Source organism: Myxine glutinosa, chromosome 14 (assembly GCF_964187855.1).
Source record: "Myxine glutinosa chromosome 14, kmMyxGlut1.1, whole genome shotgun sequence".
Taxonomy (NCBI): Eukaryota; Metazoa; Chordata; class Myxini; order Myxiniformes; family Myxinidae; genus Myxine; species Myxine glutinosa.
This window is the reverse complement of record NC_136274.1, coordinates 12,165,498-12,182,323: the sequence shown is the minus strand read 5'-3', so window position 1 is coordinate 12,182,323 and position 16,826 is coordinate 12,165,498. Positions and strand designations below refer to the sequence as shown.

The 16,826-nt window shown below is 48.3% G+C and overlaps 1 protein-coding gene across 1 annotated transcript in view; it reads right to left on the bottom strand.

The window, feature by feature from the left end:
* Positions 1 to 16,826, bottom strand: part of LOC137439210 (syntaxin-1A) — a 72,004-nt gene that overhangs the window by 9,629 nt on the left and 45,549 nt on the right. Inside the window, exons 8-9 of the mRNA XM_078767941.1 lie at positions 15,019 to 15,156; positions 10,784 to 10,894 (exon numbers count right to left, since the gene is read on the bottom strand). Coding sequence (XP_078624067.1) covers positions 10,784 to 10,894; positions 15,019 to 15,156 — 249 coding nt within the window. The remainder of the gene's footprint in view (positions 1 to 10,783; positions 10,895 to 15,018; positions 15,157 to 16,826) is intronic.

The following is a 16,826-nucleotide window of genomic DNA, read 5'->3' as shown; positions in this document are numbered from 1 at the left end:
CGGTCACTCAACCCGAGATGTTAGGAAGCGATCCCATCATGACTAAATGCATGCGTTCGCCCTTCTGGACCGGGCTGACTCCGGTTCAACAACTTGACATGTATAACAGGGAGAATGACAGGGTAGAGGCAGAGCGTGCTGCGGCAGCAGAGGGAGAGCGTGCAGCAGCAGAGAGAGAGCATGCAGCAGCAGAGAGAGAGCATGCGGCAGCAGAGAGAAAGCATGCGGCAGCAGCAGAGAGAGAGCATGCGGCAGCAGAAGCTGAACGCGTCAGAGAGCATGAGTTGCGAATGTTGACTGAACGACTGCGGGCAGAGGGGTCTGCTGCAAGAGTCCCGGAAACTGTTCATGTTCGTTTGCCGGACTGGACGGGAGACACGAAGCCAGAAGCGTATCTGGAGATGGCGGAGAAGTTGTTGGCTGCCGGTGGCATTGATGAGAGCTTGTGGGTCGGCCATCTTGTGAGCCATCTATCTGAGAAGGCGAGGGAGGTATATGCGAGGATGGCAACCGAGGACGCAAACAAATACAGGGCATTGAAGGCCGAGATTTTGAATGCCTATGCGGTGTCCGCATGTATTTATAGGAGAAATTTTTTCAGCTGGACTCGTGAGTCCAGTCAGACCTATGAGGAACATTCGCGGGCCTTGTTGGAACAGCTGCAGAGATGGTTCAAGGGGAGCAAGGTTGAGTTACCTCAAGCGGTTGCGGAACTCCTGGTGCGTTACCGTATTGATCAACAGCTTCCGCCTGACTTAGCATTGTTTCTTGTCGACAAAGACACTGTTTCCTTGGCAGACTGCGTCAACCTTATTGATAAACATGTTTTGGCGTGCAAAATGCTGCAAGTCACGCAGTCGCGTCGTAAGACGGAGGAGTCTGCGATCAAGACCGCCCCCCGTCTGCCCGGCGGCTGGATCGAGGGGAGGGGTTCTCCGATGCCCTCCACTGGTGGCGGTCGCGAGCCGCAGACCAGGGCAGGGCCCTGGTGCGATTTCTGCAAACGCGTGGGGCACGGTGAAAACCGCTGCTTCTCTAATCCCGCTAGTCCGGCCTACCGAGGCAACCCTCCTGTTAAGTCGGAGGGAGATCAGTGGAGCTCATCCGCCGGGCCCTCGCACACGACGGTGGCATCGGTGACCGAGGTCACTGCCACCGAGGCTAATTCCATTCATCCACTGTACCAGGATTATTCAGGGACAGCCTTAGTGGGTGGCCCTGATTCGATGCTGAAGTTTGAGGCCCAATACCTTCGGGATACTGGGGCGACACGGTGTGTTCTCCGGGCGGGGGTAGTTCCGGCCTCTCAGATGCGTTATACCGGCGAGTATACCCTCCTTCGGGGCATTGACCGGGTTCTTGGCCGGTATCCCCTTGCCCTCCTCGAGGTCCGGAGTGACATTTTTAAGGGTCCAGTGACCTGTGTGGTGGTACCCTACTACCCGATACCCGGGGTCTCCTTGCTGATTGGCAATGATGCCATGGCCAGGGAGGAGTCATTGACTCTGACCTGTGGGGGGGTCACTAGATCCCAGAGTAAACAGGCGGAGAGAGTGGCGGAGTCAGACATATCTTCACTCTGGCCCGAGGAGCCTAGCGCCTCGACTCCAGTTCCCGACAGTGACGTTGCGTCAGCTGAAGTCCACCCGAGCCTCCCGTCAAGCCACCCTCAGGTGCCGTGCTCCTCAGGGACCGCTCCCGCCATGTCACGATTCAGCAGGAACGCTAATGCTAAGGTATATGTGGGAAACCTGGGCAATGGAGCAGCGAAAGCCGAGCTAGGGAGGGTCTTCGAACATTACGGACCACTCCGCAACGTATGGGTTGCTCGAAACCCACCTGGATTTGCAGTTGTTGAGTTTGAAGAGCCACGAGATGCTGAAGATTCGGTCAGAGCCCTTGATGGAAGGTTAATTTGCGGATCGCGTGTGTGCGTCGAGATGTCGAATGGCATGTCGCGGCGGCCTCGTTTCAGACGCCCTTTGGTCCGCAGGCCTTTCGACCCGAACGATCGATGTTACCAGTGCGGTGAAAGGGGTCATTACGCATATGACTGTTGTTCTCGACACCGGAGGAGTACCCGCCGCTCTAGGTCTCGGCCCGTTTCCTTCCTGTCAACGCTTCCCCCAACTTGAGTTTGGCCCCCTTGCCTCTCTATTGTGCTTTGTGTGAAGTGTAACTCTTGTAGGGTAGATATTAATGTGGTGTATGGTGTTAAAATTTGTGTGTGAAAAAAAAAAAAAAAAAACAAACTGGTTCATTGTTAACCTGTTAATGCCTGTTAATTGCCTGTGCGTTAATAATTGCGTTATTGTTGCGCTATTGCGTTGCGTTGTATTGTTGCGTTGTTGCGTTATTGTTGTTAATAAGTGTTAATAATTGTTAATTGCGTTAATTGCCTGTTAGCGATTACCGCCATCATCTTGCCATGTGATTTGCACCTACTACAAATACTGGTTTTAAAAACGCCGTCTATTCGACGGGGTTTTTACTTAGGGGGGGAGGACTGTGAGAAACCACCGGTGAAACCACCTGTTCTCACCCAGATTTGGTGCCCCGCCCACCGCGTGACGTGGCATCCGTGGAGCCTCACGCGATTGGGAGGCGATTCGGCACGTGATTGGTGGAGGGTCAAGGAGCGCGGTCGCCATCTTATGCGACGCACACGGCTCGAAGGCTCCGAGTGGGAAATATCATAAAGGGCTTTCCTTGAAGCCTCACGACAGCCGAGTTGGGCTGGTCGATTACCGTTCTGTATTTTACGAGCGAGTAACTCCAGAAGAGAACGAGTGATTCCCGGCTTCGTGTTGGAGCTACTGGCCGACCGTTCCTGCCGGCCTTGTGCGGTATTCCATCCTGGTATCCTCCGAGTCCCGGAGCTCGTCGATTGGAGCCGCGAGTGATCTTACCTGCGTCCTGTTGGAGCGTCTGTTGCCGACAGACGACAGTTCCTGCAGGCTTGTGCAGTGTATTCCATTTTGTTACCTTTCATGGTTTTTGTGATCGAGCCAATAAATAATCGTGCCTTACCCCTAGAAGGCCGATTAAAACACAATTGTGTTTATTGAGTTCTCTTTGTTCACTTCGTGGACTGCTTGAAGCCCGGACATTCACGTCCGTATTCCGTGCTGGGATACATCCCACAGACGGGATCGCGACAATATATATATATATATATATATATATATATATATATATATTGTTATGAATTTTGGGGTAGAGTGATATATAGAGTCAGGTAGATCTGTATAGGTAGATGCTCCGATGATCGGGGGTACGAAGAACCATTTTGATGTACATAAGTAGAGGACCTGTTTAGCCCGGATGTCGGATTAAGCTTGTATATTTGTGGTCATACGAGGATGGCCTTGTGTTAACTAGAATAGGGATTATGTTAATTCCCCTGTTCGTGAGACCTTGTGATTTATCCTTCGTCCCGTTTGGCACTGCACGATAGGCACTAGGCAGGCCCAAAAGCACCACACGCACCAACTAAATCTAAATCCCCCCCCCCCCCCCCCCCCGCCCCACAATAAAACTCACCTGAAGTGCAGGCAGGAAGCGTCCAAGCAGTGCGCCAACATGGCGATAAAACATCGCACAGGCAGGCCAGGAGCCACGCCCAGAAGGACTCGTTATTGGGCAGGAGTCAATCAACCAAAGGCCAGAGTAAGGAAGGACTTGTGATTGGCCAGGGGCAGAGCAAGAAGCGACCCACTGATTGGTGAAAGGAAGTGACGTACTGATTGGCCACCGACCGATGGCATGAGAGAGAAGTGACGCGGCCATTGGTGGAGAACTGTGCCTGTGATGTTGGCCGGCAGGGATTGGCAGAGAGAGAGAGAGATGACGTCACGAAGGGTTGATAAAAGGTGAAGAGAAACCGACATTTTCCTCTCTCCCCGCTCTCTTTTGTGCTGGACCTTCCCCTCTTGCCCTGAACTTGCCTCTTGCTTTCTCTCCCGTATGCCCCTTACGCATTCCTCCGCCATCGACTCTCTCCTCTTGGTTCCGGAATCTGGTGGAAGACGGATGAGCGAGCACGAAGAGTTGGGTTCTCCGTGCGAGCGACGGGCGTACTAGCACGGCTTGCCGCTGCAGCGTGACGAGGCAGGGGCGAGCGAGACCTCTGGTGAGGCCTGGCAGCGCGCGAAAGAGGTGGACTGAGGCCTGCTTAATGCCGACGCACCGGACGAGCCAACGAGACCCCGAGTGGTTGAGCTAAGCCCACACACACACACACACACACACACACACACACACACACACACACACACACACACACACACACACACACACACACACACACACACACACACACACACGGCGCTTTATTTTCATATATTATCCCCTGTGCGTGCGTGTGTGTGTCTGTAATAGGCAATAAAGCCTTGTTTATTTTCACTGTACATTCAGGATTGCAAAGCAGATAGCGAAAGAGAGGTGTGATGTGATGGGGGTGAGTTGCTTGAAGGATGAAGTGGGACAAATCGTTGTGGACCCAGATGGAATTAAAGGAAGATGGAAGAGATATATGGAAATGCTGTTGAATGCAGAGAATGAATGGGATGGCAACATAGAGTAACCCAGTTTTAGGACCGGCAGAGAAGATAACTGAGAAGGAAGTTGAGAAAGCGATAAAAGCAATGAAGCGATAAAAGCAAAGAAGAACATGGCTATCTGCCATGATCTTTCCTGGGAAAACCACATTTCCAAGCTGGCCTCCAAAGCCAGTCGCCGACTGGGAATCCTCCGTCGTGCGAAGTCCTTCCTTGGCACACCTGAGCTCCTCACAACATACAAGGCTTTCATCCGCAGCTCAATGGAAGACTGTTCTCCCCTCTGGGCTGGCACTCCTGCCTCACACCTAGCTCGGCTTCACGCTGTTGAAACCAAATCTTTAAGAATCATTGGAATCTCCCGCGATGACGCTAACTCTGAGGGCCTTTCACTCACTCACCACAGGCAGGTTGGTGGTCTTTCTGTCTTCTACCGACTCCTCTCCGGCCTTGCTCCCCCAGCTCTCTCTGGGCTCTGTCGCCCTAATATTCCGACAGGTCGCACAAGATTACATATATGTATGTAATCTTATAATAATAGAGCAAACGCATATGGTTATGTCGGTTTGTATGTTTGTTTACATGCGACCAAAACATCTTGTTCTTCATCAAATAAAACAAGCGTTACGCCTAGGTCCCCCGTCGGTGAAGCGATGCGAGTTGACAAAGTGGTAGATGCAAGGCGGCCATCTTGGATTTTGAGGTGGCGACCCAATTTTCAATAGCGTTCTCCCTTATGCATAGATACACCCACACACCAGATTAGAAGTTAGTAGTTCGTTTATTTTTCAAGATATTCATCTCTCAAGGTTCAGACATACATGGCGGCGGCCATCTTGGATTTTGACGTGGCGACCCAATTTTCAATAGCGTTCTTCCTTATGCCGAGATACACCCACACACCAGATTAGAAGTTGGTACTTCGCTTATTTTTCAAGATATTCAGCTCACAAGGTTCAGACATACATGGCGGCGGCCATCTTGGATTTTGACGTGGGTTACACCCACACACCAAATTAGAATGCGGTCCTTCGCTTACGCATGCACGCACGCACGCACGCACGGACGGACGGACACACGGACGGAGGGGAAAGCCATAGTCCCCCTTTCGCTCTGCGGTGCGACGGGGGACAATTAACCCACTCTTAATGTTCACTCTTAATTAACCCACTCTTTCTATGCAGTCAAAAAAGTACTCCTCTCTCTGGACACAAACAAGGCATGCGGACAAGATGGCATTCCTCCTTGTGTCTTGAAGGAGTGTGCTTTAGAACTTGCACCCGTGCTTGCTTGTTTGTTTCGTTTTTGTTTAAAAACCTAAACTTTTCCTCTTTCCTAAAAACATGCCTCAGTGCAGCTTATTTAAAAGAAGGGCAATCATTCAAACCCTTCCAACTACCGTCCTATTGCTCTGACTTCTACTATTTCCAAAGTCTTTGAATGTCTTCTCAAATCCCATTTCCTCAAGCATCTTGAATCCCACAGTCTTCTATCTGACCATCAATATGGCTTTCGCAAGGTAAGATCCATACCAGTGATATCCTTTCTTACATTACGAATGTCTGGGCCTCTTCTCTGAGAGATTTTGGGGAATCCTTTGTTGTCGGCCTTGATATCTCAAAAACCTTTGACAGAGTTTGGCATTGGAGTCTGATATCCAAGCTTCCCTCTTTCGGCTTTCCTCCTTCACTCTGCTCTCTCATATCGAGCTCTCTCCGACCGCTCTATCTCTGTAATTGTCCATGGCTCAACATCTCCCTCCTTCCCTATCAACAGCGGTGTTCCTCAGAGTTCTGTTCTGTCTCCAACACTCTTCCTTCTTTTTATCAAGGACCTTCTTTCTTCTACAAACAACCAAATTCACTCATATGCTGATGACTCAACGTTGCATTCCTCCGTTTTTTCAATCTGCCCCATCTTCCCAAACTCGATCTTCCTCTCGTTTTATTACAACCTCCTCTTTAAATTCGGATTGGGACTTGATCTTTCTGAGGGGCAAATGTAACCAGGTTAAGTTTAACGCTTCTAAAACTCAATTTCTTCCCATATCTCTCTCCAAAACTCCTCTCATCTCTCCAATCTCCTTTGAAAGTTCCACAATTACACCATGCGTTTCAATAAACCTACTAGGTATTACCCTAACTTCAAATCTATCCTGGAATCCACACATTACACAAATAGCTAAGTCTGCCACGAAGAAACTAGGAGTCCTGTTCAGATGTCGAAGATTCTTCTCCTCTCAACAGTTGCTTCAACTATATAAAGGATTGATTCGTCCTTGTATGGAGTACTGCTCTCACATCTGGGGAGGTTCTAGCTCCACATACTTACTGGACAGAATTGAATCCAAAGTAATTCGACTGATCAACTCTCCCAATGTGACCTCAAAACTCGACCCGCTCAAATTCCGTCGCAAAGTTGGCTCTTTCTCTTTTCTACAGATATTACTTCGGTTTCTGGTCCCAAGAACTTGCTGCCTGTGTACCTCCGCCATTAGCGAGACCACGGATTACTCGACAAGACACTACATCTCATGATTATTGTGTGGCCATTGGCAACTCAAGGGTGGGCCGTTATGATGTGTGTTTCTTCCCTTCCATGCCAAACTCTGGAATTCTTTACCTACACATGTCTTTCCAAACACTTATGATCTTCCCCTTTTCAAAAAGCAGATTCTCTGCTTTCTCAAAAACTCTTAGACTATTCTCTCCTTCTTTACTTTTCTATCAATGCAGCTCTTTTATTTGGCCTGGCCTCGATGAGGACGACATAGTCTGTGCCTGGAGCCTTCCACATAAATATATATATATATATATATATATATATATATATATATATATATATATATATATATATATATATATATATATATATATATATATATATATATATATATATATATATATATATATATATATATATATATTAACCCTCTTAATTACGTTTAGACTGCTGAGACCCCTCAGACCTTTGACGACCCTTTAAGTCCCCCACGACACTTAAGACCACCAACACCCCTGAAGACCCAAAATACCCTTAAAGACCCAAAATACCCTGAAAGACCCAAAATACCCTTCAAGACCCAAAATACCCTTGAAGGTCCTGAGGCTCAAAAAGACCCCGAAGACCCAAATGGCCGCAAAGACCCAAAAGACACTGAAGAACCAAAAGCGAAGACCCAAAAGACCCCGAAGCCCCAAAACTCTGAGGGCCTTTCACTCACTCACTGCAGGCAGGTTGGTGGTCTTTCTCTCTTCGACAGACTCCTCTCTGGCCTAGCCCCCCCCCCCCCCAGCCCTGTCTGTGCTCTGTCCCCCAAATACTCCTACAGGTCGCAGAAGATCTGCCTGCAACCCTCTTATGGTTAAACTGCCAAAATCAAGACTCTCTGCTCACCTTCACTCCTTTATTCCCCTTTTCTCCCACCTCTGGAACAAACTCCCTCACTCTCTTCAATCCCACTCCTCCCTCCAGGTCTTTAAAACAGCTATTCACCACCATCTCTTATCTTCCCCCATCCAAAACCTTGATCTTTTCTACCCCCGCTAATTCACCCCAGATCCACTTTTTTCTTTTTAAACACAAACTTCTTTCCTGTAAGTCCTTGCAGTGTCCTTGTGTTTTATACTTCTCCCCCCCCCCCCCCCCCCCTTCCCACACCTCCTCACCCCAAGCCCACTCCCTCCCACAGATCTCCCGATGTCCCTGCTCTCAAATGTTGTGATTGTGTGCTTTCCCTTCTCTCCCCATCTTGTCTACCACTCCCCTTATTATATGTTTTGTGTGTCTGTTTGATTTTTTTTGTGTGATAAATGTTAGCTCTTTCACGAGCCTCGGGCCTGTATATTAAAAAAAGAAAGAAAAAAAAAGCAATGAAGAGTAGAAAAGGGGGAGGGCCGACGGGAGTTGTGGGAGATATGTTGAAGGCAGCGGGAAATTGGGGTGTGAAGAGAATGACAGAGATCTGTAATCTGGTGGTGAAAGAAGGCCGCATTCCATTGGGTTGGGAACTGAGTACCCTCGTCCCTCTATACAAGGGGAAAGGTGACCCTCTGGAGTGTGGCTCGTACCGAGCGATAAAGTTATTGGAGCATGGAATGAAGGTATTGGAAAGGGTGTTGGAGAGGAGGATAAGGAAGAAGGTGAAGATCGACGAAATGCAGTTTGGATTTATGCCAGGAAGAGGAACGACAGACGCGCTTTTTATTGCAAGGCAGTTGCAGGAGAAGTAAATGGAGAAGAGGAAGAAGTTGTTTTTTGGGTTTGTTGATCTGGAGAAAGCATTCGATAGGGTTCCACGTGAAGTAGTGATATGGGCATTGAGGAAGTTAGGAGTGGAGGAATGGTTGATCAGAGTCGTGATGGCAATGTACAAAAGAGCACGCACAGCTGTAAGGACGAAGGACGGGAACAGTGGTGAGTTTGAGGTGAAGGTGGGAGTGCATCAGGGGTCGGTACGAAGTCCACTACTATTTGTAGCTGTGATGGAAGTGCTGGCTCAGAACGTAAAGGAGGGTTTACCGTGGGAGTTGTTGTATGCAGATGATCTGGTGTTGATTGCGGAAAGTATGGATGGACTGAAGGAGAAGATGAACAAGTGGAAGGAATGTATGGAGACAAAAGGTCTGAAGGTGAATATCAGAAAAACGAAGGTGATGGCAAGTGGTAAAGCATATGGTGAGGTGGGAAGAACTGGGAAGTGACCGTGTGCTGTGTGCAGGAAGGGTGTCGTAGTCAACTCCATTCAATGTACAATGTGCGCTGAGTGGGTTCATCAAAAATGTAGTGGTCTGAGAGGGTCATTAACCAGTGTGGCAGCTACATTCAAATGTAAGCTGTGCACAGAGGGAGCTGCAGATGGAGGAAATGTTGAGTTGGATCTTGGAGACGGCATGAAGCAGGAAGGTGTGAAAACATTTTGTTATCTAGGAGACATGCTGAATGGAGAAGGTGGATCAGACTCAGCAACGGTTGCTAGAGTGAGACGTGCATGGAAGAAGTTTCGGGAACCGGGTGGTGTGCTGATGAGGAGGGGAGTGTCGTTGAAGCTGAAGAGAAAAGTGTATGCTGCATGTTTGAGAAGTGTCATGATTTATGGGAGCGAGACATGGGTAATGAATGTAGAGCAGCAACGAAGGCTGGAAAGGGTGGAAATGCGAATGGTTCGATGGATGTGCGGAGTATCGTTGAGAGAAAGAGGAAGACAAATGATGACTTGCAAAAGATGCTGGGAATAGAGCCTGTGATGGATGCTGTGAAGATAAACAGGTTGAGATGGTTTGGTCATGTGTTGAGGAAGGATGAAAGTGACTGGTTGAGAAGAGTGATGGAAATGAATGTAGAAGGAAGTAGAGGACGGGGAAGACCGAGAAAGACTTAGCTAAAGGTGGTGGAAGAAGAAATGTGGGGAAGGGGGTTAACAAGGAGAGATGCAGAAAATAGGGCAAAATGGAGAAGATTGTCATGGGGACCGCAAGGCTAACCCCGCTCTAGCAGGGAAAATGGCCTTAAAATGCCTGTTGATGTTGTTGTTGTTGTTGTTGTTGTATTCTAAAGCCATTTTCGTGTGAGTTTAATTTCCACAGGCTTGAAGACTGCTCGGCGGATCGCGTCAGTTAAAAGCTTCCAGCTTCTTCTTCTCTCTCTTCCTCCCACGCTAGATATAAAATGCGCTATTGAACAACACCTCGAAGTAACGCTCGATTGCTATCCGTGATTTCCCCGGTATTAACCAAGGGGGAGTCATGCGACAATATGTATATATCTTTGTGTATATGTATGTATGTATGTGTGTATGTACATGTATATATATATATATATATATATATATATATATATATATATATATATATATATTTATATATATATTTATATATATATATAATAATAATTATTATAATAATAATAATAATAATAATAATAATAATAATACATTTATTTTATATAGCGCTTTTCAAGAAGCCCAAAGACGCTATATATGTATATATGCACAAACATATACATATACATACTGTATATAATTTTAAAGGCTCTTTTAGCTAAAGAGTTGCATGGGCCTTTAGTATGATTTGGTTGGGGTTTGAACCGCTGACCTTCCAGACTCAGTGTCGGCTCTAAAAAAAAAAAAAACACAAAAACACAAACACACACAAAATGTGGTAAAAATTCAAGCGTTTTGAGTATCATTCTGGTGAGGCAAGTCGAGGATTTGTAAGGCATCTTACCCGACGGGCTTTGCTGCGATACTTCACAGCCTTCTTGGTGTCGGTTACTGCCCTTTCGACGTAATCAACTGAATGTACCACGTTGTACTCAACCCGTTCGATCATTTCACCCTGACAGTACAACAGCATTCATGAGCCTCTGGCATGTTGGCAGACATTGTTTGTATTTATATTCGTTGGTAAATCGTTGACTTTTATTTTCATTGTGATGGTGTAATTACAGGTGATGTTGTTATGGTTTTGAGAGATCTTGAACTGTTCAGAAAGATCATGCTAAGGTAGTTAAATGAAACACCTGCTCTTAAAACTAGAGTAAAATATTGTACCTTTGAGATAGGGTGGCCACAGAATATAGGTTTTATACCCAGGAGATAACGTGGCCACATAGTACAGGTTTGTTGTACTCCAGTATCGGTTGCAACTCATCATACCAAAACCTAATACAATTAACTCATTGAGATTATTATGCAACAGTCTTCTCCCGCCCCCCTGCCTTCTACCGCCCCCCCTGCCTTCTACCGCCCCCTGCCTTCTACCGCCCCCCTGCCTTCTACCGCCCACCTGCCTTCTACCGCCCCCCTGCCTGCTACCGCCCACCTGCCCTCTACCGCCCCCCTGCCTTCTACTGCCCCCCTGCCTCCTACCGCCCCCCGGCCTTCTACCGCCCCCTGCCTTCTACCGCCCACCTGCCTTCTACTGCCCACCTGCCTTCTACCGCCCCCCTGCCTTCTACTGCCCCCCTGCCTCCTACCGCCCCCCGGCCTTCTACCGCCCCCCTGCCTGCTACCGCCCACCTGCCCTCTACCGCCCCCCTGCCTTCTACTGCCCCCCTGCCTCCTACCGCCCCCCGGCCTTCTACCGCCCCCTGCCTTCTACCGCCCACCTGCCTTCTACCGCCTCCCTGCCTCTACTTCTACCGCCTCCCTGCCTCTACTTCTACCGCCTCCCTGCCTTCTACCGCCCACCTGCCTTCTACCGCCTCCCTGCCTCTACTTCTACCGCCTCCCTGCCTCTACTTCTACCGCCTCCCTGCCTTCTACCGCCCACCTGCCTTCTACCGCCTCCCTGCCTCTACTTCTACCGCCTCCCTGCCTCTACTTCTACCGCCCCCGCCTTCTACCGCCCACCTGCCTTCTACCGCCTCCCTGCCTCTACTTCTACCGCCTCCCTGCCTCTACTTCTACCGCCTCCCTGCCTTCTACCGCCTCCCTGCCTCTACTTCTACCGCCTCCCTGCCTCTACTTCTACCGCCTCCCTGCCTTCTACCGCCCACCTGCCTTCTACCGCCTCCCTGCCTCTACTTCTACCGCCTCCCTGCCTCTACTTCTACCGCCCCCTGCCTTCTACCGCCCACCTGCCTTCTACCGCCTCCCTGCCTCTACTTCTACCGCCTCCCTGCCTCTACTTCTACCGCCTCCCTGCCTTCTACCGCCCACCTGCCTTCTACCGCCTCCCTGCCTCTACCTCTACCGCCTCCCTGCCTCTACTTCTACCGCCCCCTGCCTTCTACCGCCCACCTGCCTTCTACCGCCTCCCTGCCTCTACTTCTACCGCCTCCCTGCCTCTACTTCTACCGCCTCCCTGCCTCTACTTCTACCGCCCCCCTGCCTTCTACTGCCCCCCTGCCTCCTACCGCCCCCCGGCCTTCTACCGCCCCCTGCCTTCTACCGCCCACCTGCCTTCTACCGCCTCCCTGCCTCTACTTCTACCGCCTCCCTGCCTCCTACTTCCTCCTTTCTGGTGTTGCATCCTCAGCTCTTTCCATGCTTTGAACCCCCCTCCACACTCTGGCTCGTAAATACTAATTGTGATTTATTTGGACCTTCGTTTTAAGTTTTTCTTTGAAGAAGAAGAACAAAATATGAAGGTATTTAAAGGGGCAGAATTAATCACAATGATGACAATGTAAGAGATAACAATGTAAGAAATAATAAATTAAGCAGTAAACAGTTAACAGTAAAGCAGTAAAATAAAGTAAGCAGTAAACCAGTATCATACGTTCCCCACTGCTTACAATATAACAGTAGTTCAAAACAAAAGTGAAATCCGATAATCTAAATATCGATAAAGCTCAGTTGACTTTTTGCTCCAAATAACAGCGAAACGGAGTTGAGTAAAAGGGTGAAAATTCTACAGATGCTGTGATAAATAACTACCTCTGTCGGTTTGAATGTTTCAAAGAGAATAGACGTCTGGATCAATTTTTGAATTAAATTTAAATCCTGATTTATTATATATATAAACGCGAGTTGTCTGTGTGTGTGTCCGCGTTTTATTCAGAGATGGCTGAACGGATCTTCATCAAACTTTCAGAGGTTCATCAGTGAGTGCCCGGGCGTGTTTTAGGCAAAAAAAAATAAAAAAAATAAAAATAGTTTTTTGGAGTTAAAAAAAACAAACAAATCGCTCGATAGTGCCGAAGCCTTTTTAAATAAATGACAGTTATATATACAAGTACACATTCGCAAAATAAATACAAAACAATCACCAGACATTTGAATACAAATAAATCAAACAATTCCTGAAGTGTACGAAGTTCGTAGTACGGCTTCTTCTTCTTCCTGCTCGGCCTCACACTTAACTCAGAAACGTGAGCCACATTCACTCAGAAACGTGAGCCACTCCCCTGTCTCTCCTGCCTCCCCCTCCCCTCTCCTCCTCTCCCCCTCTCCCCATCCTTCCCTCCTCCCCTTCCCCCCCTCTCCTCTCCTCCCCTCCTCCCCGTTCCCCTCCCCCACACCAAAGAAGACCCAAGACCCAAAGTCCCCAAAAACACCCCAAAGACCAAAAACACCCCGTAGACCCAAAACACCCCGAAGACCCAAAACACCCCGAAGACCCAAAACACCCCGAAGACCCAAAACACCCCGAAGACCCAAAACACCCCGAAGACCCAAAACACCCCGAAGACCCAAAACACCCCGAAGACCCAAAACACCCCGAAGACCCAAAACACCCCGAAGACCCAAAACACCCCGAATACCCAAAACACCCCGAAGACCCAAAACACCCCAAAGACCCAAAACACCCCAAAGACCCAAAACACCCCGAATACCCAAAACACCCCGAATACCCAAAACACCCCGAATACCCAAAACACCCCGAATACCCAAAACACCCCAAAGACCCAAAACACCCCGAATACCCAAAACACCCCGAATACCCAAAACACCCCGAATACCCAAAACACCCCGAATACCCAAAACACCCCGAATACCCAAAACACCCCGAAGACCCAAAACACCCCGAAGACCAAAAACACCCCGAAGACCCAAAACACCCCGAAGACCCAAAACACCCCGAATACCCAAAACACCCCGAAGACCCAAAACACCCCTAAGACCCAAAACACCCCTAAGACCCAAAACACCCCGAAGACCAAAAACACCCCGAAGACCCAAAACACCCCTAAGACCCAAAACACCCCGAATACCCAAAACACCCCGAATACCCAAAACACCCCGAATACCCAAAACACCCCGAATACCCAAAACACCCCGAAGACCCAAAACACCCCGAAGACCCAAAACACCCCGAAGACCAAAACACCCCGAAGACCCAAAACACCCCAAAGACCCAAAACACCCCGAAGACCCAAAACAACCCGAGGACCCAAAACACCCCGAGGACCCAGAGGACCCAAAACACCCCGAGGACCCAAAACACCCCGAGGACCCAAAACACCCCGAGGACCCAAAACACCCCGAAGACCCAAAACACCCGAAGACCCAAAACACCCCGAAGACCCAAAACACCCCGAAAACCCAAAACACCCCGAAGACCCAAAACACCCCGAAGACCCAAAACACCCCGAAGACCCAAAACATCCCGAAGACCCAAAACACCCCGAAGACCCAAAACACCCCGAAGACCCAAAACACCCCGAAGACCCAAAACACCCCAAAGACCCAAAACACCCCGAAGACCCAAAACACCCCGAAGACCCAAAACACCCCGAAGACCCAAAACACCCCAAAGACCCAAAACACCCCGAAGACCCAAAACACCCTGAAGACCCAAAACACCCCGAAGACACATCGACTAAAACCTTCCAGGAAACCCCCGAGCTCCAACCACCAGTTTTCAAATCATTCAGTCTCGTGAGTCAGAAGTGCAAAGAAGTCAAACAAACACGGACAGACTCAAATTACCGGGTATGACAATTAGACATTGCTTTACACAGGCCACAAGGTGCTTGTACAGGTGAAACAGAATTCTCAAGGTTTTCTTTTTACCTGACTCTCCACTAGCATGGCCATGTCCAGAAACATGTCGTGCAGCTCTCTGATGCTGTTCTCAAGCTTTATGATATCCTTGTGTCGACACTCGATCTCATCAAAGGCCTGCTTGCTAATCTGTGAATCCATGATGATCTGTTTGTGGAACATGCATGATATCGACAAAACAAATTACTGCTCACACACTCCAAACAACGTGTATATTGTTCTGCACATCTTGTAAATTATCCTGTACCACCGCAGGTAACATCGACTGAATTGAGTGACAGGACAATAGCAAAAAATGTCATCCTTTGTTGATACTTGTGAGGACATCTGAACACCTTTTATTCCTTGAAGCAACCGACAGCCATCACAGGTTGCCATAAACCATGGGACCGCCACAATGTGCACAGCCGATGCTGATTGGTCAGCTCCAGTCAATCATGAGTGAGACCGATATCTGCTGCACCTACCGAGAAGTACTTTCTGAGTCACAACCAAAGAGGTCGAGTTAATGCGCCAACAGCCGTAGTCGGGCTGGTGTTGGATTGACCTAATCGGTTATATTCTTATGACTTTGCACTTACAATGAAAAAGGAACTCAGAGTGCACCACATGACATTTCACATTTCCTTTCCAATAAATCAGTCTTCTGGGAAGAAATTCAAATATATGGGAATGACAGCCACAGTATTAATTGGGGCAAATACTTTGATGCTCATAAAAACACACTACTCCATTATAGAGGGCCACATGTGGACACGTTGTTGATTGTGAATAAAAATAAAGGGCCAAATTTAAGAAAGGTGATGCATGCCTAAAAAGTGATTCTTTGTGCTGCCGAAACAGTGATCCTTTGTGCTGCCTAAAAAGTGATTCTTTGTGCTGCCGAAACAGTGATCCTTTGTGCTGCCTAAAAAGTGATTCTTTGTGCTGCCGAAACAGTGATTCTTTGTGCTGCCTAAAAAGTGATTCTTTGTGCTGCCGAAACAGTGATTCTTTGTGCTGCCGAAACAGTGATCCTTTGTGCTGCCTAAAAAGTGATTCTTTGTGCTGCCGAAACAGTGATTCTTTGTGCTGCCGAAACAGTGATTCTTTGTGCTGCCTAAAAAGTGATTCTTTGTGCTGCCTAAAAAGTGATTCTTTGTGCTGCCGAAACAGTGATCCTTTGTGCTGCTGAAACAGTGATTCTTTGTGCTGCCTAAAAAGTGATTCTTTGTGCTGCCTAAAAAGTGATTCTTTGTGCTGCCGAAACAGTGATTCTTTGTGCTGCCGAAACAGTGATTCTTTGTGCTGCCGAAACAGTGATTCTTTGTGCTGCCGAAACAGTGATCCTTTGTGCTGCTGAAACAGTGATTCTTTGTGCTGCCGAAACAGTGATCCTTTGTACTGCCGAAACAGTGATTCTTTGTGCTGCCGAAACAGTGATTCTTTGTGCTGCCGAAACAGTGATTCTTTGTGCTGCCTAAAAAGTGATGATTTGTGCTGCCGAAACAGTGATTCTTTGTGCTGCCGAAACAGTGATTAGTTGTGCATGCCAAAACAGTGATTCGTTGTGCATGCAGAAACAGTGATTCTTTGTGCTGCCGAAACAGTGATTATTTGTGCATGCCGAAACAGTGATTCGTTGTGCATGCCGAAAGTGATTCTTTGTGCTGCCGAAACAGTGATACGTTGTGCATGACGAAACAGTGATTCTTTGTGCTGCCGAAACAGTGATTCTTTGTGCATGCCGAAACAGTGATTCTTTGTGCTGCCGAAACAGTGATTCGTTGTGCATGCCGAAACAGTGATTCTTTGTGCTGCCGAAACAGTGATTCGTT